The 24,469-nt window shown below is 35.7% G+C and overlaps 1 protein-coding gene across 2 annotated transcripts in view; it reads right to left on the reverse strand.

Annotated features, from left to right (window-relative positions):
* Positions 1-821: 821 nt before the first annotated feature.
* The window catches only part of ZBBX (zinc finger B-box domain containing), a 104,167-nt gene continuing 80,519 nt past the window's right edge, over positions 822-24,469 (reverse strand). Inside the window, exons 14-19 of one of the 2 annotated variants that reach the window (XM_059921978.1) lie at positions 21,550-21,857; positions 17,642-17,795; positions 16,796-16,912; positions 11,501-11,758; positions 3,072-3,210; positions 822-962 (exon numbers count right to left, since the gene is read on the reverse strand). In XM_059921978.1, the coding sequence (XP_059777961.1) occupies positions 836-962; positions 3,072-3,210; positions 11,501-11,758; positions 16,796-16,912; positions 17,642-17,795; positions 21,550-21,857 (1,103 nt within the window). In that variant the 3' untranslated portion in view covers positions 822-835. The remainder of the gene's footprint in view (positions 963-3,071; positions 3,211-11,500; positions 11,759-16,795; positions 16,913-17,641; positions 17,796-21,549; positions 21,858-24,469) is intronic. The other variant, XM_059921979.1, reaches the window with a different exon arrangement.

The following is a 24,469-nucleotide window of genomic DNA, read 5'->3' on the forward strand; positions in this document are numbered from 1 at the left end:
GACCCTCCCCAAATAAGATACTTAGGGGATCTTTTCTGTGTTTTTACTAGAACAGAGAATGGCAAGTATTATGTCCACTTTATTTTAGGTCCCCTTTTTCTCTTCCAGCAGAAACTTTTGATGTTACCAGAACGTCTATAAATGTCAAAAACACCAATAGAAAAAAAAAAAAAAAAAGCTGTAATCACCAAAGTAAAAAATGGATTACAGGCTCAATAAATGATACTGCCAAGTATAACTTGGCCATCAGATGTACATTGATGACATAATTATTTAAAATGTAATTTAACAATTAGTGTTACTTTAAAGATAATCATGTACTAATTTATATAATATTATACATCAAATGTACTTCAATAAAAATAAATTAATTAATTTAAAAAAGATAATCATGTACCATCTTATGATAAGTTCTTAGAGACATAGTTATAGCTTACTTTTTATCAATTTCCTTTCTTTTAAATTTTATTTTATTTATTTTTTTATACAGCAGGTTCTTATTAGTTATCTATTTTATACATATTAGTGTATATATGTCAACCCCAATCTCCCAATTCATCACACCACCACCACCCTGCCACTTACTTTTTAAATTTCACTAAATTTTACTAATATGATCTGCAATATAGATTAGTATTTGACATACAATATACCATTTGGAAGAAAAAGCCCTTAAACTTGTAATTTCACTAACTTATATTAGTCTGCAAACCTTGAAGTATCAGAGACAATAATCAAAATCTCCAGCACCTGGACACGTAATCATTTGATTACTTTTTTCAGTTGTTTGCTTTATTCTGGGTACAAAATGGAAAAAGTAATGGACAAATGATCATTAGGTACTCTTTGACCATGGGAGTGTAATGACATGTTGCTCGTCAAGAAAATCTTCCTCCTCCTCATCCGTACTGCTTTCAGAAACTGTCAGCAAGGACTGGATTTCAGTATCTTTTTCAGAAGAGCTGGAAATACATTAAAAGATCAATACACAATATACAGAACCAGGCTTCAACTCTCCATTTATCTTCTGATCAATACTACACACGCTGAAGTCATCGGAGGCAGGCAGACGTGAGGGGGCTGTCTTAGACTGAGACCATAATTTTCAATGTGCCCAATACACCAAGCCTCCTTGTAGTGAGAGATCCCCATCATTCTCCCTCTCCCAAGAAATAAAGCCACAGTGGAACCAAGGAGAGAAGATTTTATGGTCTCTTGTTGTGTCGTTCATTGATGGTTCAGAAGGTATTTCACAAACTTACAGAGCCTCCGGGTCATCGTTAAGAACACTCATCATTACATGGGCTCTTTAACAGAATCCCAGTGAATAGACTGCCAGATAAATCATCTCTTTTGTGTACAGTAAATTAGGACTATGTGGATAGCCAGTCAAGATATAGCAAAGCCAAAATTAAGAACAGCAATTATATAGTTATTTTATTTTGTTGCATTTTATGGTGGAAAGGAACTCGTGGAAACTCTAGTGTGTTGCTGTCTGAGATTTGGGGAAAGACGCAGAATGGGGGAAAAGAGAGGAGCCTGCATAGTTCAGATATTTTGCTCCAAGTTATCTAGAATTTCAGCCAATGTATGCTACTAAATAATATACAATAGTTCACCCTGTGACAGATAGAACTCTTCTTTGGATTTTATGCCCAACACAGGCTAAACCAGCATTTCCTAAACTCTTGTCGGTGGACCAGTTCATATCTAACTGTGATTAAAAAAAAAAAAAAGTTTTCACTGGTCTGAGAAAAGAAGGACAAGGTAATAACTTTTTCATGAAATTTTTAATTTTAAAGAAATGTGCTTTATTCTACTAGTATATTCTCCTTATATTTAGTACAAATGTCTTTCCTTTTATGAAATGATGGTGAGAGCATGAAGTTGGTTTAGTTACTTTGTTCTTAATGACTTTTTTAGGGAAAAAATAGCAACTTTGGGCTTCCCTGGTGGTGCAGTGGTTGAGAACCTGCCTGCTGATGCAGGGGACACGGGTTCGAGCCCTGGTCTGGGAAGATCCCACATGCCGCGGAGCAGCTGGGCCCGTGAGCCACAACTACTGAGCCTGCGCGGCTGGAGCCTGTGCTCCACAACAAGGGAGGCCACGATAGTGAGAGGCCCGCTCACCGCGATGAAGAGTGGCCCCCGCTTGCCACAACTGGAGAAAGCCCTTGCACAGAAACGAAGACCCAACACAGCCAAAAATAAATAAATAAATAAATAAATAAATAAATAAATAAATAAATAATTTTTTTAAAAAATAGCAACTTTATATTGATCCCTTTAAAAAAAATATTCGTGGCGTCAGAAATGCAAAAATCCTTGGACCACAGCTAAATGATTTCCTCCTTCAGAAAGACAGAGTAGTGGACTCTTGATTCCCTTTTAGTGCAATATTAGACTTCAACCAATCAAAGGAATTTACAATTCAAGGGACTTTTATTTTACATTTATCTCAGTCTTTTTAGAAGAATCCCTCTTCCTTTTTCAGGGAATTCCAGTATGTCAATAGTAGCCTGACATGATAGACTACTTTTCTGAAGATTTATTAGTATAACCCATGTTCCTTATAAACAGATCACCATCTCTAAATAAATGTTCTTATCTTATTAAGGAAACAATGAAGTTATACAAATTAAAATATGCTATCATTAATGATCTAGACTTGATTTCAAGGAGACTTCTCAATATTCTGTTCTATACATTGAGTAAGAGGCTATTAATGCAAAGTGTTGAAATTTAGTAAGTTAATGAATGCAAGCAAGGCAATTGTTTTTCAGTATAAGAAGAAATGCTGAAGGATTATTAAATTCCAAATGTTTTTTCATTTTCCTGACACACATTGTGCAGCAGAGAATTATCTCTTCACGTTAAAGTAACAACTTCATAAGCCTTTCACTAAATCCTGATAATAGGTCAGCAAAGGACCTGAACATTTTACAAACAGTGGCCATATAAAGTACACACATGAGGACAATCTTTCTTTTTGTAGTAAAGATAACTAGTTGGGGCTTGTCAAAAATTTTACTATGCACTGTCTGTACACATAAGCTGCAGATTTAACCTACCTCTGTTCCTCAACTCCACATGGGCCCCTTGCACGTGAGGTCTTACGGAAATTCCGAGTAGTCTGACTTATATTCAGCGAATGGTTGTTGAAGGCTGGTAACTCTTCTGAGGTTAGGCTGTAAAGTTTTTCTGAAGGATCTGAAATATTTTATTTCATGCATTGTCAGCACATAAATTCAAGAAACAAATGTGCAGCATATGGTGCTGGAAGTTTACTCAAAGTAAATTACAAGCAGTACAAAGATGGTCAGTATAGATTTTCAATCATCTCAATTTTTTAGTGCTGGAGAGGTGGGCTGAATGTGAGGTACGTTTGATCTGAGATTCCAAATGAGGGCATGGGTATCAAGTCACTTTAATCACACTGATTTATTTTTAGCAAATTCCCCAATTTTCTTCAGCTTTGTTGAGATACAATTCACATGTAACACTGTGTAAGTTTAAGGTGTACAATGTGTTGATTAGAGACACATATATTGTAAAATGATTACCACCATAGTGTTAGTTTATACCTCCATTATTCCACATAACTACCATTTCTTTTTTGTGGTGAGAACATTTAAGATCTTCTCTCCTAGCAACTTTCAAGTATACAATACAGTATTACTAATTATAATTACTATGCTGTACATTAGATCCCCAGAAGTTATTCATCTTATAACTTATTCATCTTATAAGTTTATCCTGTTTGACTAACATCTCCCCATTTCTCCCACTCTCCTCTCCCGGCAACCACCACTTTTCTCTGTTTCTATGATTTTGGTTTTTTCAGAGTCCACATAGAAGTGATATTTGATTAGTATTTGTATAGTGTAGTATAGACAGTATTTGTCTTCCTCTATCTGACTTACTTTACCCAGCCACATTGATTTTTTAATATACAAATTTTGATTGTTTGATATTTTAAGTGTCAAATGCCCTAAAAATTCCCAAAATTCCAAAGAAAATCAAGCGAGCCTCTTTAAAGTTACAATACTGGGCAACTCCTAAACTTGCCTGAATGTTAAATACTTTACTATATCTTTTTATCTTCTAAGAATTAAAAGTTTTGCCCACACACAGTCTGAGGCAATGGTTAGTCTTGAAAGCTACCCTTTCTTTTTAGACTTCCTTGCTTTGTTTGGGTAGATAATAGCCACGTGTATGTGAAAGGGTTGAAGCCTTAATTCTTTTTCCTTTGCATGAAGCTGGCCGGTGATTCAGCCTGAGTAAGGACAAATAGTGCAAGCTAAATAAGCAAATGTATAAGCAAACACATCTTTACATGAACTACCCAAAAGTCAAGTATAGAAATAAATACAATTGCTATGTTAGGTCATAATGCCCTCGTTTTGTCATTGATAAAGTTGTAAGAGCCATCTAACTTATACATGAGGTTATGTTATGGAGACTTTTAAAACTGTTAAAACTACTGGCTGCTGTTCCTCCCTTCACTCCTATGAAAGCGCCAAGATCAGAAGGACCAAACACCAAACTGCGAGTATTAATACACTTGACAAAAGATACTTTTGTGGTGGGGGGCTGGTTAGAAATAACTTGAAGTTTTTAAGCAAGCAGAGCTTCCCCTACAGAAGGTAACTTAGATTATTCCTCCCACAAGATAGAGCTCAATACATTTACAACTGGAAGTGTCCTTAAAATCCCAGTGACTTCTTAATTATGATACATGGAGAAATTCAGTAGGCTGAGGGATAAGGCTCCCACCACCACCCCAAAGCAAGCAGGACAGCTTTCCCTGGTCTCGTTTATGTTTGGGAACTCTCTATAAGATTAATTTTGAGAAAAACAAAAGATTCCTCAGCTAAAATTTTTGTCCCATCCCCACTTGCTGGAGATTAGGAAATTGACGGCCCACCGGGGATTGATAACTTATTCAAAGTCATGCAACTACATAACAGAAGAACTGGAACTCAACCTAAGCTCTTTTAGCTCACCGAAACAATAAATCACTATGTTCCAGAATCTAATTCTTTAGCATTAGGCTACTATCTTCTCTCCTGTTTTTCCACAAGATGAAAGAAAACAGGCAGGCAAGGTCCCTTCACATACCCCGGTGATAGAGAATGTTACCCGTGGGAAAGCAGTCAATTCAGAATTTGGAATTGGTAGAACCACAGTGCTAAAACCCAGTGGTGATACTTAGATCTAAGGAATCCCACCAGGAGAGATATTCAACCTCTGTTAGGCATTTGAGTCCTAACTGAATGAGTGCAGAGCTAATCCAAATTGTGCAAATAGGATGAGACTATTTTTGTTTAATTATTCATTCTCAAAATTGTATTTCAGAATACCTTGTGAAGTTAGCAGGAACAAAGGTGACATCACTTGACTTTCAAGGCAGAGAAAAATAAAACTGCTAACAAAAACCCTACTGCAGGTTAGCGTTAAAACCTAAGAGGTCAACCGTACAAAAACCTAAGTCTTCTGATTTTTCTCATATACGACCAAGGAAGACTGCATTGATGTTTACATTGGAGATTTTACTTTAAAACTGTCAAGTCAGCTGATTGTTGAGGAGTGGACTGAAGTTAAATCTTTTCTATCCCTGGAGTAAGAGTGTATGTTCTCTGATCACTGAAGAATCTCTTAAATGCAATAATAAAGAATGGCCAAGGAGGAAAACTGACTAAATACAAAGTTCTACAGTGTATTTCTAAAACTCAGGTCATTTAAAACATGTACATAAAACTTTATTCTATGGGGAAATAAACACATATGAATATGGGGATATATGTATACGTATAGCTGATTCACTTTGTTATACAGCAGAAACAAACACACCATTGTAAAGCAATTATACTCCAATAAAGCTGTTAAAAAAAAAAAAAAAGAAATGAAGTAAAGAAGAAAGGAAGGACCAAAGAAACAGGTTAAAAACTTCAAAGAACAAAAACAAAGCAGACAGGCTATTTCCCAATAAGGAATTCACCACCAACAACAAAAACAAGAACTAGATACACATACAAAGGACACCCCAATGTTTGGGAGGTGTGACCACCAGGACCCTCGCCCTGTAACCTGTGAGCCCGTGCCCAGCCCGCCAGCGTCTTCCTCATCACCCACTGTCTTGCCTTCTTTATCCTCCATCCCTTCTTTCCTTTGCCTTCACTCTGCCCACACCCTCTCCCTCTCAAGTGATCACAATAGTGATTTGAAGGAAGGATTTCACACTGTTTAAGTGGCACTGTGGTCTGGTGGTAAGACAAAGGAATGTGGGGCAGACTTGCCTGGGTTTGTGCCTGGGGGCTTCTGAGCACCCAGGGGAGGCAGTTACTGTGCCATCCAGAGCACAAGTTACTGTAGCCACACAGGGGGAATGAAAAGCAGCACCGGCCCCATCAACCTCACGGGGTAGCTGTGAAGATCAAATGGAGCAACATTTCATGGCAGACTAAACAGTGATTATTACTACTCGTTGAATGGTTTCATATTCTTTACATCAGAATGTATTTAATATGTCGACTTTCACTTTTAGGTGTCACTCAATTTTTTTTCCCTGAAATTCAGATGCCCTAAAGCAAACAGATTGCCATTCTAACCCAACTCAACCTGACTGTCTTTACAAGGGTTATCTAGTTAATTAGCTAACTATAAATCCTGATTAGCCCTTTTACAGTTTAATATCTTACTTGCTGGTCAACCTTCTAATTACTCAGGAAACTACTGCCTCACTCTTTTACTTCACAGGCAGTATGGCTACATCTGCTAATATCAGGTAGATTTTTATTCTTTCTTGTTTAAGAAAAAGTCTTTTCCTCTCTTTAATTACTTGGCTCAGTACCTTTGGGCTCGTACAAGCATAAGATTGCCATGGAAATGTAAGGACCACAAAAACTCTTAAACCACAAATCAGAATGAGTTTAAAACAAATGAATCATTTTTAACTATTGAAGAGATGAATGCTTTACTGTGTATTATTACTGATACTTTCTCGTAATGCATATCTTCTGATATTTCCAAATTCTTCAGGCTATAACAATATCCAAAAACTGAAAAAGTGCCTTGGTAAGTAAATGATACTGATATGTTGAGTTCATTAAGGGAGTGACTATAGTGTTATTTACAAAGATATTTGCAGAGGGAGTAAAAATACGGCCTGAACTATAGCTAACTATAATCCTCAAAGTGCCCAGAAAAAAACATAGTTCTAGAACGGAAACAGCTTTTATATGTTTTTGACTAAAAATTGGACTTGTCAAGTGCACCATACCTTACTGTACGTCAAAAGCACCACCCATTGGTTTCTTATATAATTTAATAGTGTTTTCAGGACAGACTATGTGCTGGGCACTTAAATGTTAAAATGCACGTGTGTGTGCATGTGTGTGTGTGGAGAGAGAAATTTTTTATAAATATAATATTTAATATATACCTGTAGTGAAATTCAGTCATTGAACAATTTTATGATAGGGCCTATTATCATACTCATCTTTCATACCTGGAAACTGATGCAGCGTGAGTTTAAGAAAGTAATTTGCCCAATGTCAAGAAGCTAGGAATTGGTGGTTCTAAGTTTCAGAGCTGGACCCCTGGCCCCAGAGCCTGATTCTCAACCACCCTGCCTTGCTGCCCCTTGTCTCCTGATTCAGCAGGGAGTTGTATCTGCAACCTGCATACACGTGCACGCAAACACACACACACACACACACAGACACACACGCGCGCGCGCATGCACACCCCTAGCCCCCTGCCGGCCCCACCTCCTTTTGAAATGGCTCTACTGTCAGCTTCAGCAATCAGAGTCAAAGGAGAAACTACTCAATGTATTATAATTATTTTCTGTCTTTTCTTCTCCAGGCTCCTTGGCTCTTTTCCTAGAGCTTAGAGGAAGTGGATGTATCTATCCTAGAGCTAACAGAAAACAAGTCAGAAGGTTTGCTGCTCACAAAAAGGCAGGTTTCACAGGCAAACTCATTTATATTTGCTTAAGAGTTCAATTGTGTAGCTGTGTTTGTGTGAGACCAGACCTCATGAAGTTTTTCCGGAATGCACCATGAGTAGTGACATGTAGGCGGAATTTTTCTGCCCAGTGATGCTGAACAGAACACAAAAGCCTGTGCTGAATCAGTGAATTTTCTAGAATAAGGCCTGATTGCACCACAGCATCTGTCCCCTCACTGACTGTTGGGATGATTCAGCTGATGTGCTGTCCTCTTCCTTCCTCAGCTCCAGGTGAGTGTCTCCAAAGCTGTGCACTCATCCAAGGCCAATCTTCCCAAATAGAAAGAGAGCTGTTCCTGCGTAGAGTGTGTATAAGTGATTGCATTCTGCTCCTGAACTATCAGAAAGCCCTGGCAGTTCACAGGCTACATAGTGGGTGCTTGCTTTTATATATGAAAAGTTATGTATTCTAGTGAAAATATTGGTGTTGGAGTACGAGGAAATGAGTGACACGGAGAAAAAGTGAAGCATGGAAGGACAAACCTGACAGAGGAAATGGAAAAGCTGAGAGGTTAGAAACAAAAACAGACTACTGTTTATAAAATATTTCATTTGTAAATAATGGAACTTATCAATTTATCAAAGTAAAAAACCTTCACCTTCTGATTTAAAATTGTACGATTATCCTTTTGATCCAGTTCAGACCTGACATGTTTCATTTTAGAATTGGCTTCTAATGTGAGAATTACCTCCAAGGATATTTCCATTTGATTTTTAGTAATGTGGAGTCAGGCAAATGAATGACAGGTAAAGATGGATCACAATCTCTCCTCCCCCAATCCCTAATGAAATGAATGGAAAAAGCAGAAAAATAAAAAAATAAAATAAAATCATAAAAAGAACCAAAGAAAGAGGTATAAGTTCACATAATAAACTTTGACAAGGGACAACCAAAGTAATAAACAGAAGATTCATTAACGTATAGCTGGGGGCTACTGCTGTCCACCCCCTCCCCTCCCCACCCAGTACGCACACAAACTAGTAACAGGAAAAGGAGAGTCACCTAAGGTGCTGACAAGTCTCACCAATACCACACGAATTTAGAGAAAAGTGGGTGAAGGGGAAGTAAGGAGAAAACATTTTAAATATTTTTAAGCCCTAAACATCCACCAGAAGATCTCAGCAGAGGCAAGAAAATTGCAAACTCGCAGGTGTCCCCCCCCAGGGACAGAACACACTTGAAATCAGGTCCAGTAAAGTTTGGTGTTTAATAAAATCCATAAAAAAAGACAAAAGAGCCCAGATCCTCCAACAAAAGAGGTTAAACTCCCCAGTCCTTCATGTATCCTTCCTGTGCCTTTGAGCCAGCAGGATACAGAAAAGAGTGCAACAGCCAACCCCCAAATAGTAGCTCCAAAGAGAAGATTAACACATCTCAGTACAGGTGGAGAGAGTTTCAGGGAGAATGCGGTCTCACTATATCAGAAAAGACAGAAGATATGAGCAAAGCCACCCACAATGCAGGTGAGCAAGTAAGATACGTGGAACTGACGGCAACTAGTTATGCAAACAAACTGGAATCCAAGAATCCATGGCACACAAAGAATGATTAAATGAAAGACCAACCTGGTAGATAACAGATCAAGACCATAACAAAATTCCCCCATAAGTCCTTGGGCTACAGAAGAAATAATGAAAATGACATTTTTAAAAAGAATAAAACTAATATCAAAGATCAAACAACAACATGTCAGACATCAAAAAGGAAAATAAATTAAATGATCACTTGTTCCTGGACTGGATCTTGCACCAGAAAAAAACAAGCTATAATGAACATCACTGAGACAATTTAAAAAATTAGATACACACTATGGATTAGAGAATTATAGTGTATCATTGTTAAATTTCCTGATTTTGATCATTGTACCGTGGTTATATAAGAAAATGCTGTTGTTCGTGGAAAATACACTGAAGTATTTTTTGGAAAAGGGTCATGATGTTTATAACTTCTTCTCAAATGGTTCAGAAAAGTGTTGTGTTTGTGTGTGTGTGTGTGTGTGTGTGTGTGTGTACATATATGCAAATGAGGTAAAAGACAAACAGATGGTGAACTGGGTAAAGTGTATATGGGAGTTCCTTGTACTATTCTTCCGTTCTTGCAAATTATCTGTAAATCTGAAATTATATCAAAGTAAAAATTACCAAAAAAAGTCAAAGCAATACCTGTAAAGGGCTAATTTATTAAGTCAATCAATAAAGAAAGGACTAAAACCAGCTGAAAATTGAAATTCTGACATAGAAGATGTCAGTAAATGCAAAGGAAGATAAAAACAGGTTAAAACAGTTGAGGAAAATGTAAGAAGATCCAACATAAACAAAACAGGTCTCAGCAGGAGAAAGCCAAATGGAACAGAAAAGCAACTCAAATATATAATAGCAGACAATTTCTCTGAAAATAAGCAGGAATTTAAGCGTTTTAAGAATGCTGAATTACTGACACTGAAACATAATCCTGGTCCGGTAACTGAATTTCAAAGATTAAGAAAAAAACTCTTCTAACATCCAGTCAGGAAAGAAGCAAGTCACATGCAAGAGAGAGGGTGAAGTAAAAAATCGGAGACCTCAGACTATTTCACAGAAAATTCAGACCCAGGAGACAATGAATCAGTATGTTCAAGGTTGAAGAGAAAAGTGACCCAAGGAAATTACCCACAGTCAATTTGCCATTCAAATACAAAGGTAGCAGGCATTCTCAAACATGACAGGACCTCAGTAATAGAGTTACCATGAGCTCTACCTGAGGGGAAGAAAAGTATTTGACAATTAAATTCAACCAAACAAAAGTTAACTGGAAAAGCCATGCCAAAGGACTAACTAGCACCATATCCAGGGACAGAAGACACTGGAGAAATGTCTACTGAGTGCAGAGGGAAAAAAACTGTGATCCACTCAATTAATCTAGATAACTTGCCAATTGACCATAAAGATAAAACTCAGACATTCTCCAGAATGCCACAATCAAAACTTCTAGAAATGAATCAAAATAAAAGGTTCAAAACTGGGAAGTCTTATAAAAATGCAGAATCTCAGGCCCCATCCCAGACATAAGAATCAGAATCTGCATTTTAACAAGACCCCTGGGGCATCTGCGTACACATTGAAACTTGAGAAACACTGCTTCAAAAGATCGAACAGCTCACTTCTCAAAGTGTGTTGGGCAATGGCTTTTATAAAGCAACAGAGATTAGCCACTCACTGAGTTTGTAGGAAGGAGAAAAAAAAATTTTGTTCTGTCCGCATGAAGGATGAAGGTCCTTAAGCCACAATTTAACCGTGTATTATGTGAGCTAAGGGGACTATCTCTGATATGGCTGGGCACCCACACGTTTTATAACATTTTCAGGGTGACATCGGGGGATAGTCAAGAAAACAGACACAAAGGTTGATGGTTAAAAGAGAAGGGAAAGGCTTGTTTTCTTGGAGCATGATATGAAGAATCAGGTGGAAGGCAGAGTTAATGTTGTCTACGGTGAAAAAATAGCATTACCTGCAGGATTTCTCAGTGCATTTAATTCTTTTTCCAAACTGTCTAAGGTTTGTTGATCAGCAGTGTCGTCTAAGAAAGGCTCGTCATGGTCAGTATCATCAATATATTCAATTTCTGAAATTTCAGAAGCAGCGCTAGAGAGTGATCGAGCAGCTGTATTTCTTGACCGGGGATGAGAAGAGGAAAGGCGGCTGGAACTTCTTTTCACAGAGTTGCAAAGTGGTAAATTTGCTGTTGAAGGTCTCTGTGATGTCCAGCCTAAAAAAAAAAATTAAAAAATTTTAAATCAACTGTTTTTAAAATTCTGAATGAGTGCTTAAAGATACAAAATACCAGTCCCCTGAACTTAGAACAGTTAAATTCATGCAACAGAGTTTATGAGAAAATGAACTTTAGATTATCATCCATTTTGGTTTACCTCAATTTGTGAATCCCAAATTACTTTCCCTATGTCATAAAGAGCACTTCTGGGTTATTCTTCCCTAATTTTTTCTACATTCAGAGAAAGGCAAGCTAATTTTAATATTAACTAAAACAAAACATCTGTAAACCCAGTCAATTCCACAACAATTCAACACCCCAATCTTATCATCTACCCCGTAGCCAGCCACTGTGCCATGTATCTTAAATTCTAGGACAATGCCACACTGTGCCTTGTAAGAGGATAGGATAAACATGGTACCACTTCCTAGTGAACCAATTTTATTTGATGGTGTGTAACATTCTTCTATCAAAACAGATATGGAGACAAAATAGACCAGTATGCAAAATCTTTTAGAAAAACACAGGCTTTAAAGAAATTGAGAGCACATCTCTAATTTTGCTAAATATGAGTTCACTCTCAGCCACTTTATAGGGCGCTTCAGTGGAAAAGTTCCAGAAGCACAGATCTGAGTCAGGTTATCACTTTGTTCCAGTAGGGTAGTGACCACTTTATCTTGATCTATTCCAAAGGTTGACTTAGTTGGTTTCTTCAATATGTGTGTTTCTTTCATAGTAGGAAAACATAATCCGTTCAAAACATACTAACAGAACATAACTATATATATCATTTGGTACTGCTCACAAGGTTCTTTAAAAAAGGCCAAGGCAATGAATATTCAAGGCATAAATTTGGAAATGCATAGTGCAGGTATATTTTTAATATCCTGAATCATTGTTCTGATTTAGATAAATATATATTAAATATAAATAATTTATAAGATAATCTTGCATTCCTTTAATATAAATTGCCTTTGTGTAAAATATTGGATTCTTTAAAGAAGTGCTATTGTCATTATCATAAAAGTCATGATTTGACTTAACATATGCCATATAACATTATGCCCACTCTATTGACTCAAAGGAAACTGTAAGATTTAGAAGGGTGGCTACAGGCAATTGTCATGTATTAAACGGTTAATGATTATTGAGTTTGTCTTTTATTTTTAACTTAAAAGATCTACTTTGAAGGTAGCTAGTACCCTAAGAAGAATCTTAATGCAGTATGTAATTATTTAAGCAATTAAAACTGACTAAGGTAAGTCCCAAAGGGCACCAATTTTAATGAACATTTCAGAAATCAATTTTGAAAACAATTTTTGTGGGAGTGAAATTGTGAATAAATTAAGATTCTGACCTTTCTGTGTCTATTTGTGCTCAGAGACAATTCTGAAGAAAAATAACTGACAAAAACGTGTGTATGTTTTTTAAAAAGTAAATGTAAATATCCCTAAGATTTATTTTAATGACTAGAATTTGGAAATGATTTTACCTGTAATATGTAAGGAATCAATATTTTATTTATAGCCATCAAGAAAAGCAAACTTGCCATTCCCAAGGGTGAGGTAGTAGTAGGAACAGTAATGGTGGACGTAAAGGTCAGAGAGTATACCAGTAATTCAGCTATATAAATAGAAACTTCTAGATCTACGGAGAAAACCACACCCTTCTATTTGTATTGTGCTATGTCTCAGTTAAAATTAAAAGGAATTTAAAACTCGTTAAAATAAACAAACAAGGACACCAAGGGGGGAAATCGGCGGGGGGTGGTGGTGGTGGGATGAATTGGGAGATTGGGATTGACATGTATACACTGATGTGTATAACATGGATGACTAATAAGAACCTGCTGTATAAAAAAATAAATAAATAAATATTAAAAAATAAAAAACAAAAGAAGTTATTAGGAAGGACTGGACTTCTGCCAACACAGGCAAACATGAGGTGAGAAAAATTTAACATAATGTAGATGCCCTTCAGAAAATTCAGGAGAGTACAAACGCTTGCTGAACTCTTATAACAACATCTGGCTGCTACAGTATTAGAGGTTAACTGATCCCAGTTGAGAAAAAAAAGTACACTGGGGTTGGATCAGACTTATGCTTAGCACACAGCAAAGAGACAGACCATCTTTCTTACTGCACATATACTCAAAGTGTAATTTAAAGTACCTAAAACATAGAAAGACAGTGAGGCTTCAGGTTGATCCTTGATTTTATTTATTTTGTTCATTTAGGTATGTCATTTCCTCTAGTGCTTCCTGTATAAGCTTATTAATGCTATTGCTAGGGTTAAGATTAGAGAACCAGTTAAGACAGGCACTAATGAAAAATGCCACGACTAAAGGGATCATCCCATATTTTTTTTAAAAGTCCAATTTGCAGATTATAAAACATAAGAAATTCCTTTTGGAAGTAACTTATGCTATCACTGGCAATGTAAATAATATTCCCATATATGTTTCAGGGACTCTTAGAAAATACATTTTTTTTAATGTATAAATTCTCAATAATTTACACAGTGGAGCAGGAATATCAAAAGACAATAATGTTTTGCGACCTTTATCCAGGGAAAAAATATTGAGCCCTTTGGTCAGAATGTTACTTGTTTATTGAAACAGTATGCAAAAAGCATGTTGCTCTGCTTATGTTTCATCCAATTCTAATGTTTTATTTAGAATAGTAATAATTACTATTGTATTAAAGACTCTTCAGTGAGTGATTAATATTTTTTATATATCGGCATTCTTATGCCCATTAATGTAACCCAAAGCACCATTTTACATTATTTTCCCAATATTTCACTGGTCTTATTAGTAATCATAGCCTATATTCTTGAGCTAATACCAAGGACAATTTCTTCTGTTATATTTACAGTATAACTGTGATCAGTGTTAATCTATAATTTCCTCAGATTACAGAGATAGGAAGTCGGAGTCGGGGAGCAGTAAGTTTGGGCAGCGGGTGGGGAGAAGCAATGGACTTCCTGCTCAACACACATGTATTTCATAGCTATCATGTTTTTACGTTCACAAACTTAAAAATCTTACAGAAAGAGGCGTTCCTTTATATACTGGCGTCAGTTCAGAACATAAGATTTCTGTAACTTGTGGCATAGTCAGGAAAATTTCATTTTTATTTCAGGCCACTATCTCTGTCCAGAAAGCCATCTCTTTCCACCTCTAACTGGGAAGTCTTAATAATGCTTTAAGATTTGGCTGAAATGTCACCTACTCTCTAACATCTTAAAATATCAACATGTTTCAATGGCAAAGCAATTATTTTACTATCTCCATTCCTAAAAGACTGCACATGCATCTACCTCTATTATAACTGATCTTATGTACTATTATTAGTTACCTATCAGTCTCCAGAAGCATGTTACTCATGGTTCTTTCATAAACCTTTTATTATTAATACATATGGTACAATTTATGTATTTACATGTCTATACAGCAGTGTTCTCAAAGTATGATTTTTGGACTATCTACATCAGCATGACATGGAATTGTTGATAAAATAAACGCAAATTCCTGGACCTTATCTCAGCCTTAATGAATCAGAATCTCTAAGAGTGACACCGAAAAATCCCCATCGCAACAGGTTTCCCAGATGATTATGCTCATGCTGACATTCCAGAGCCTTTGAACTGGACTCTAAACTCTCGGGCTTCTGGGAAGAAGGCTTATTTTATATCACCAGCACCAGGCCTCGAGTAGGTGCTCCTTCAAATGTTTTCTATAGTAAATTATTGATTTCAACTGATCACTCTAAGTTGATACTTAAAGGCATTTGGCTACTTACATATAAAGATTTGTCTTAGTGACAAATTCTCATAGCATGCATGTGAACTTGTTTTTAATCAATATATAGTGACTTTAAAAAGTATCTTTGACTGCCTCAGAAGGAAGCAGCCAGAATATTTAAAGCTGCCCTAGACTTTGATGTGAGAATAGGTATCTAATTATAGAGCCAAAAAACATCTATCATAAATGAATGGATTTTCCACTAAAAAAAGACCTTTTAAAATCTGACAGGTTCTCAACATAAATGCATATGGAAAGAATCTAAGCTAGCCAAGTAGTTTTAATCACAGGATTTAGGGCAAGAGAGACATATAAACTTTACATATTTGGACAAATCATATGTAATTAAATTTCTAGCTTGAAGATGGCCTTCAGACAAAGGCAAACAGTCCCCTTTGTCAAGTGTTTCTCCTAAACCATGGGCTCCCGAAGATCAGGGAACGTGACTTATGCAACCATTTTCTCCCAGGGCCCGGCACGGTGCCGTCATACTCAACACGTGTTTTGAATTGCCTTAATTCCTCAGTCATCTATTACAACTTCATATGAAATTCAGCACAAAGCAAACCTACTTCAGGAGGTATTTTTTTAGGATAACAATAATGATGTAATAATACTATTGATTTTAATCATGCCAAAATTCTCTGCATACCCTCACTAGGAAAATACTGCAGTGAGCATTCAATATGTCAAAAGAGTTATCCTATAGAAAATCTTGAAATTATTTTGGCTAGAAAATAGAGTTAATGAACTGAAATCAAGATTCCAGGGCCAACATATTAAGCATCAGGTTTAAAGCAGAGGTGTCTTAACCACAGCAACAAGTAGCAATCTTGAGGCTTTGTGTGATCGTAACACGAATCAAGCAGAGGAGTATGCAAAATCTAGTATAGATATACTCTTTCCTGAAAGTGTAATGAAACCCAGCATGTATTTTATAAGCGTTGTTCAAAATATTGCCATATCCTGAGCTACATTTTAAAAATATTATTCTCTACTACATTGTTACAGAAAGGAGCTAAGACTGTAAAATTTATGTTTTTGAGAAGAATAAAGACTACTCGTGGTTTTTTGGTTTTGGAAGAAAAGTCCAGAACAGTTTAAATGAGTAAGTTTAAATTAAGTAACTGCAAAAACTAATTTTCAGGTGCCTAGTAAACTGCTAAGAGACAAACTAATAAATGAAGTGAGCCACCAATATGGCACTGCAGCCTTACAGCCAATGTTACCAGTCTCTCGCTGTGTTCTCCTTGATGATGGGTTCTGGGCTCTCTTCAGAACACCCAAGGCAACTGCATTATCAGCATAGGCACTTAGGCTATGGTCTGGGATCCATTCTCTGTCTCCTAAAAATGGAAAAATGGTAAAATTATATAAAGTTGAAAAAGAGGAGACATCTATATCGTTGCTTTATTATATGTATTGCCTTACCGGATAATATTTAGCTAAATAAAAAACATTTATAACAGTGAGGTGTATATTATGAAAGAAAATCTCATAATTATACAACAAAAGGAATAAATTCTAAATTGCAAAGATATTGCACACACACACACACATACAAGTTTGAATAGAAACAAATATTTTTAAAAGTATACAGCAATATAACATAAAATATAATCATTTGTATGTGAAAAAATATATTTGAATACATAGGAAATTTAAGAATACAGGCGACACCAAGACATGGCTTTAAAAGGAAATTATGGATATGTCTCAGAAATCTCACAGGTCCTAAGATTTTAAGGTGGCATTTAAGAATTATCATACAATACTTAACAGTCAATCAAGTGATTTGAAGAATTACTATTAATTTATTAAGGGCCACACTTCTAAAATACAAAAATAATCTCTCTCAGTCTCATTATAGCCATGTTTTCTGACAGTAGCCTTAAATATAAATATATGGCAACTCACACAGGGTTAATAATTCCAGCCAGAAAAGAAGAAAATGATTTATTTGTTGAACAGAATTGCCCAGTATTTCCTAAGATGTTGACAAACTGTTTTAAAAAAAGGTGTCAGAAAACTGTTAGCTTGGTCCACAGGCCGTCTGATTTTATGTCTGAATTTACCTGCACTTGTAATCCTAGTACTGGAGTAGCTGCATTCTAAGCTATGAGAAGGAAGTAAGTTGAGTCTTTCATTTTTATCAAAAACAAAGAATCTTTCAAGTCCTTGATATTGTTCAGTTATGGGCTTACTTCTGAGGGCTATTTCTTGTAATAACTAGGAAACAAAATATTCAACAAAGTTAAGTTTATTTTATCTCATCCACACAAATCAGCACGTTCATTCACCAAGCACCTACTATGTTCTTGGCATGGATTTTGCCCACATCAAGTTTAGGTTCTAGTTGTGGAGACATAAGTAATAACACAACATTTATATAGAGTAAATTCGGAAAAATGCATAAACCACAATTACAGTAATAATCTGAAAGTTGCCACAAATCTAAGGAGGACAGAAGTTCATGAAGAAAAAGTAAAGCTTTCCTTTCTCTTTCCTTTCCTTTATTTTCTTCCCTCAGTGTCTTTGCACATAAATTACTCTGGAAAATAGAGTCTCTCTCATATGCTGTGCTTTTGTACTAGTAGCATCTTTGTCTATACATAAAATAAATTCAGAGATGAAAGTAAAATACTGATGGAAACAAATCTGATCTGATCATGGTCACAGAGAAAATCCAAGTTAACAAAACATTCACCATGAATAAAATATACAAGTAGGAAACTGAGGCAAGGGTGAGCTAAGTAATTTGTGAAGTTTATACAGGTAGAAACTAGCAGACCTAGATTTTGACTATATAGATCTGGCTGATCTGAAGCCTAGGCTTACTCCACCACCCTATGAATTCATATTTTGATATGCTTTCATCCTATGGAAGAATATAAACATGGGATTAAAAAAGTACATGGGTCTAGTAGGAAACAGATTAGAGATGTACCAGTGAGAGCTCTGGATGGACTGAAAATACAATCAGAGTGGCTATCAGTATTTAACAGTTCCCTAATGTATCTAACTAATGCCCAGATGCAGTCTGTTTCAAGGTGGTAATCACACAAAGAAAATTACGATAACTCTATTCAAATGTATAAATCATATAAATGATATTACAAAACCAAGCTAGTGACCAATAAAGCATTTCCTTCAAAGACAAGTCCAAGTCCACCCTACTCATGACGTCTTCACTGGCTCTCCCAGACACTGATCAAAAATTCACAGGACAGGCTTCCCTGGTGGCGCAGTGGTTGAGCGTCTGCCTGCCAATGCGGGGAACACGGGTTCGAGCCCTGGTCTGGGAAGATCCCACATGCCGCGGAGCAACTAGGCCCGTGAGCCACAACTACTGAGCCTGCGCGTCTGGAGCCTGTGCTCCGCAACAAGAGAGGCCGCGACAGTGAGAGGCCCGCGCACCGCGATGAAGAGTGGCCCCCGCTTGCCGCAACTAGAGAAAGCCCTCGCACAGAAATGAAGACCTAACACAGCCATAAATAAATAAATAAATAATTTTAAAAAAAAAATTCACAGGACCCCTTCAGCTCTAGTGGAGCTCATATTTGGATTAGACAATTGAAAATATGGAAGTTTCTTTTAAAGCCTAGGCTAACAGAGAACAATGAGAGTGAATTTGCTTGTTTGCCCAATGTCACCAAGTTAACTATCGGAAGTTTCAGATTCAAAACACAGAGCCCCTGACTAGTCCATGTTCTTCCTGGCACATGCCCCTACCTCACTGCTGCTGCTCTACAACTTAGTACTCAATTCCACACCTTTATGAAGAACTCAATTTCTGGAAACTGAAGTGCAAAATGTACTGTCTTATATTCCATTTTGAAGTCAAGTAATGCCACTGCTTAAAATTGCCCCTAGTGTCCACTCCTGAATTTTCTACTGGAGCATAACTGATTTCTAAATAGTTTCTGCTCAGGGGGATGGTTTCTACTAGGGCAGGAGAAGAGTAAAAGCAGTTCATGTAGAGTCATTAGGGATGAAAAGAAAGTAGATTCTACCACTAAGTGTAAAGCACTGTGGTTCTATGATATAATCATTTACCACTTATTTTTTTTACAATAGTAGTATAAGAGATCAAAATTATTAGTAGTTTTTTAACATTTCAATTTTAATGATGAAATACTTTAAATATATAGATATGTACAACACATAATATAACTTTCTCACACAATATCAGTAATTTAAAAGACTTGCTTCAAATATCTATACCAAAAATATATATATTAGAATTTATAAGTAGAATTTATTGTATTATTGTATTGAAGTTGACATACACTATTACAATGTAAGTTTTTGACTATTATTTCATCTGAGTGTATCCATAAAAAGTTCCAATTATCTTAAATGTTTCCAAAAATGCTATCAGACTTATATATACTCTATGTATCCTTTCATATTTAAATTTTAACATCACATTTTTGAGATGTATCCACGTTAATAAAAGTAGTTATGTTTCATTCATTTTAATTGTTACATTGCTTTCCATTATGTGAATTACCACAGATTATGTATCGGTGACTTTTGCCAAATGTCTTTTATTAGGTTACAGAAAACAATGTCCACCCCAGGGCAGAGGTCAGGCAGGCTGACACCCAGAATAAAAGAACTGGGTTCTATATGCTCAGAATTCCTCTCTTATAACACAGCACACAGCATGTGCAGGTGTCACCTAGCCCTCTGCATGATGCCCTGTGGAAACTGGAAAATCAGAGTCCTTGTTTGTTCTGTTTGCAGAACTTCATTCTATGATTAATTGTTTTCTTCACTGGGGGAAAGGGAGAAGCTCAGCTGCCGTGGGCGTTGATTTGGGGAATCTGTTATTGGCTAAATTGTGGGAATGTCTTTCTAGAAGGGATTGGGGTTTACTTTTGCCAGATACATCAGGGCATCAATAGACATGGATCAACATTAGTGTTAATTTATTGGCTTGCAGATTCCAAGTAAGAAATGTACATTCAAACTCTAAACCGAAGCTGGATTAAAGCCCAAGATTTCCATTTTTCAGATAAGATATTTATTGACTTGGGCCAGATCCCCTGCAGAAATCAGTTTCCTTTCATCTTGTTGTACCTGTGAGTAAGTCTCCTTGTGTATTCCTTCAGAGACTGAGCAGACTTTTAGGGATCTAAGGTTTTTGCAGAGGTCTCAGTTCTAATTCCTCACTTTGAAAAGGAAAAAGACCTGTCACTAAGTGGGCATAGAAATCCAAACCCCTAAGCAGAAGTAGCAGCAACTCAATATTCATTCTTCAACTTTTTTGGTCCCACCTTCAGTTTAGGCACCATGGAGATTCATTACAAATGACTGTAAAGTCTTGGTAAAGTGCTTGACTTCCTCAATTTCCAAATAATTTAACATTTGACTTGTCCAATTTCTAAATAACTTATTATTAATAATCATAATTACTTAAGATTTTTAGTACCTAGAACAGAGATTCAAATATAGTTTTTAAATTTGGCAATAATGCAATAATGAACTGCTTTATCTTTTTTTCTCTAAGAAGAAACAAAAACTACACCCCTATTTCTTTATTAGCCATATTCCTGAAGAATTACCTTTTCAACCTTATATTTACATTAAGCCACAAAAACTGGTTTTATCTACAAAACTGCATTTTTTTTTTTCATTTTAACCAGTGACTATAGAGTAGAAAGCTAGAAAGGATTTATTACAGTAAATTATTCATAATAATGAATTTCATTTAGAAAAGTAACAGCACTCTTACTATGGTGCATGAGGTGGGTCTTAAAGTATTTGTCATAGAAAATCATTCGTTACAATGGCATTTACCATATTAGAATTTGTTCTGCAAGTCATTTATATTCTTTCCCAAGTGAGTTACTCTTCAACTATAAGGTCGCACATTTTAAATTCAATAGGAAGTAACATTTAAGAATATATTGTGTCAATATGAATTTTTTATGTTTATTATACAATTTTTAATACAATAAACGTAATAGATATTTACCAGTGGTGACTTTGTAGTTTTAGAATCTTCAGAGTTTGGCCTCTCATGCAGATTGCTAAATTCCAAGAATTCCTTGTCCTCTTGAGATAATTTCCCCTTAATGGAGGCTTTTTCTAAATCTGTACTTGGCAAAGAATCCTTGCTCTCAAGTAATATGCAGGAATCGTCGTACTTTTGACTACTTTCTATATCTATGCTGTCCTCTTTGAAATTTCTCTCAAAAAAGCTGTTTTCCTCTAATTTTTCAACAGCAGGAGAGAAAGCATCAGGATTCACAATGTCACCAAAATCTGCACTTGAAGCTCCTGCTGTTGAAAACACATATTTACAAAAGTTAAATAAATAAATATAAACAAATAAATTGATTAAACTGTTCACTAACCAAAAGTTCTGTGCTATAAACCTTTATCATTAAACACTATTTTTTTAACCAATGTTTCTTTACTGAGTTCTCAGTGTTAAAATACTTTTACATGGCTTGTGTTCATAAATGATAATTATATATATATATTCAAGCCTAAATTATTTAGAGTAATGAAGGGAGACAAGATATTGTTTTGTAATGCAATCTTGAAATTGATGCAAATTTTCATTTCAGCCTGTGGTTCAATTCTCACTTTCCTACCCTCTCTCCCACTCAAGTTTTATATCAGCAATTTATGAGAAATAATACAGAGGGAACCTCATTTCCCACATTTTACCTCTTTTGCTTAGCATGACTAGTGATGAGGAGAGGGCAAAGGGAAATCTGCCAGATGAAAGAACAGCAGCATTTAGGGGCACAGAAATGTTTAAGTTGGGACACCTGCCTCTGAAAATCTACAAAATGAGCAAGATTATATTAGTCACCCACCTCATTATGTCTGCTTTTAAAAATCACTTGGTTTAGATCACTGGTTTTCAACCTGGCTGTACAATGGAATTATCTGAAGGTACTCTTTAAAACTGTCAGCGTATGGGCCTGACCCCAAACCTATTAAATCAAACACTGACAGCGGGACTTAAGCACTGTTTTTTGTTTTCTTCCCCCTCCACCAAATTCTCCAGGTGATTATAATGTGCATCCAGGATTATGAAACATTGTTCTAGATTTTCTTAAGAATAAAACTTCTTTAAAAAGCTTTGTACCATATTGCTTTCATTATCTCACACACACACACACACACATACACACACATATATTTATCCAGACTGAATACAGCTTCATCTGATTATCCCTTACTCTCTTTCCAATATACATGTCTTATCTCTATAAATAGACTGTGAAAATAGTAGAGGCTATGACTAAAATAGTCTCCAGTGATACAAACTCTGCCTTACAGCCCAAAGGACTTACTTGTTGCAACCAAATGTTTATACAATTCAGCAATTGCACACAGTACTTAGAACTTCCACTTCCAATATCACCTCTTAAATTGCACAAGTACTGTGAGAAATGCAATAAGTTGTATGTCAGAGAAATATTTTATAGAAAAACTTTATAAAAGCTATTCAATTTAATGAAACTTTCATGGTAATGCTGTACTTTCCTACTGAACTTGAAAAGAAATTATCTGAATCTAATATTTTTGTGGAAAGATCTGCCATTTCCTATGTATAAATGTCTACAACGAACCTCTACAATATTTTTGCAAGATTGTAAAATTCCATTATTAGGATTTATTGCTGCTAAAAAGATGAGAACACAGCCTCTTAATAATGTTTAAAATGCAATGCAGAAAGTACAGATATGATTTAATTTAGTCTCATTAGAAACCCTTTTAAGTCATAAAAAATAGATGTCTTGGTTCAACATTCAAAAATCAATTATTCTAACCTGTCACATCAACAGGATAAAGAAGAAAAATCACAGGATCATATCAATAGATACAGAAAAAGCATTCAACAAAATCCAACACTCATTCATGATAAAAACTCTCAGCATACTATAAATAAAGGGGAATTTCCTCAACTTAATAAAGTCTACCTAAAAAAAAAAAAAAAACTACAGTTAGTATCATAATTAATGATAAGAAACTAAAAGCTTTATCTCTAATATCAGGAATGAGATAAAGATGTCCACTCTTACCACTTCTTTTCAACATTGTAATGGAAGCCCTAGCTAATGCAATAAGACAAGAAAAGGAAGTAAAAGGTATACAGATTGGGAAGGAAGAAATAAATCTGATTTTGTTCACAGATTAGATGATTGTCTATGTACAGATCCAAAAGAGTTGACCAAAAACTTCTGGAATTACTAAGTGATTATTGAACGGTTGCAGGATACAAGGTCAACATACAAAAGTCAATTGCTTTCCTACACACCAACATGAACAAGTGGAATTTAAAATTAATAACACAATACCATTTACATTAGCACACAAAAAATTGAAATACTTAGGTATAAATCTAAAAAAAATGTAAGATCTACATGAGGAAAACTAGACATCTCTGATGAAAGAAATCAAAAAACTAAATAAGTGAAGGGCTAGTTCACATTCATGGATAAGAAGACTCAATTTGTCAAGATGTCAGTTCTTCCCAATTTCATCTAAAGATTCAATGCAATTCCAATCAAAATCCCAGCAAGTTATTTTGTATATATTGACAAAGTGATTTTAAAACTTATATGGAGAGGTAAAAGACCCAGAATAGGCAACACAATATTGAAGGAAAAGAACAAAGTCAGAGGATTGACACTATACAACTTTGAAAATTATCACACAGCTATAGTAATCAAGACAAAGTGGTATTAGCAAAAATATAAAAATAGATCAATGGAACAGAATGGAGAAACCATAAACAGATTCACTTAAATATAGTCAACTGATCCTTGACAAAAAAGTAAAAGCAATACAGTGGAGAAAAGATAGTCTTTTCAACAAATGGTGTTGGAACAAGTGGACATCCACACATCCCCAAATAAATCTGGACACAGACT

The sequence above is a fragment of the Balaenoptera ricei genome, chromosome 4 (assembly GCF_028023285.1).
Source record: "Balaenoptera ricei isolate mBalRic1 chromosome 4, mBalRic1.hap2, whole genome shotgun sequence".
Taxonomy (NCBI): Eukaryota; Metazoa; Chordata; class Mammalia; order Artiodactyla; family Balaenopteridae; genus Balaenoptera; species Balaenoptera ricei.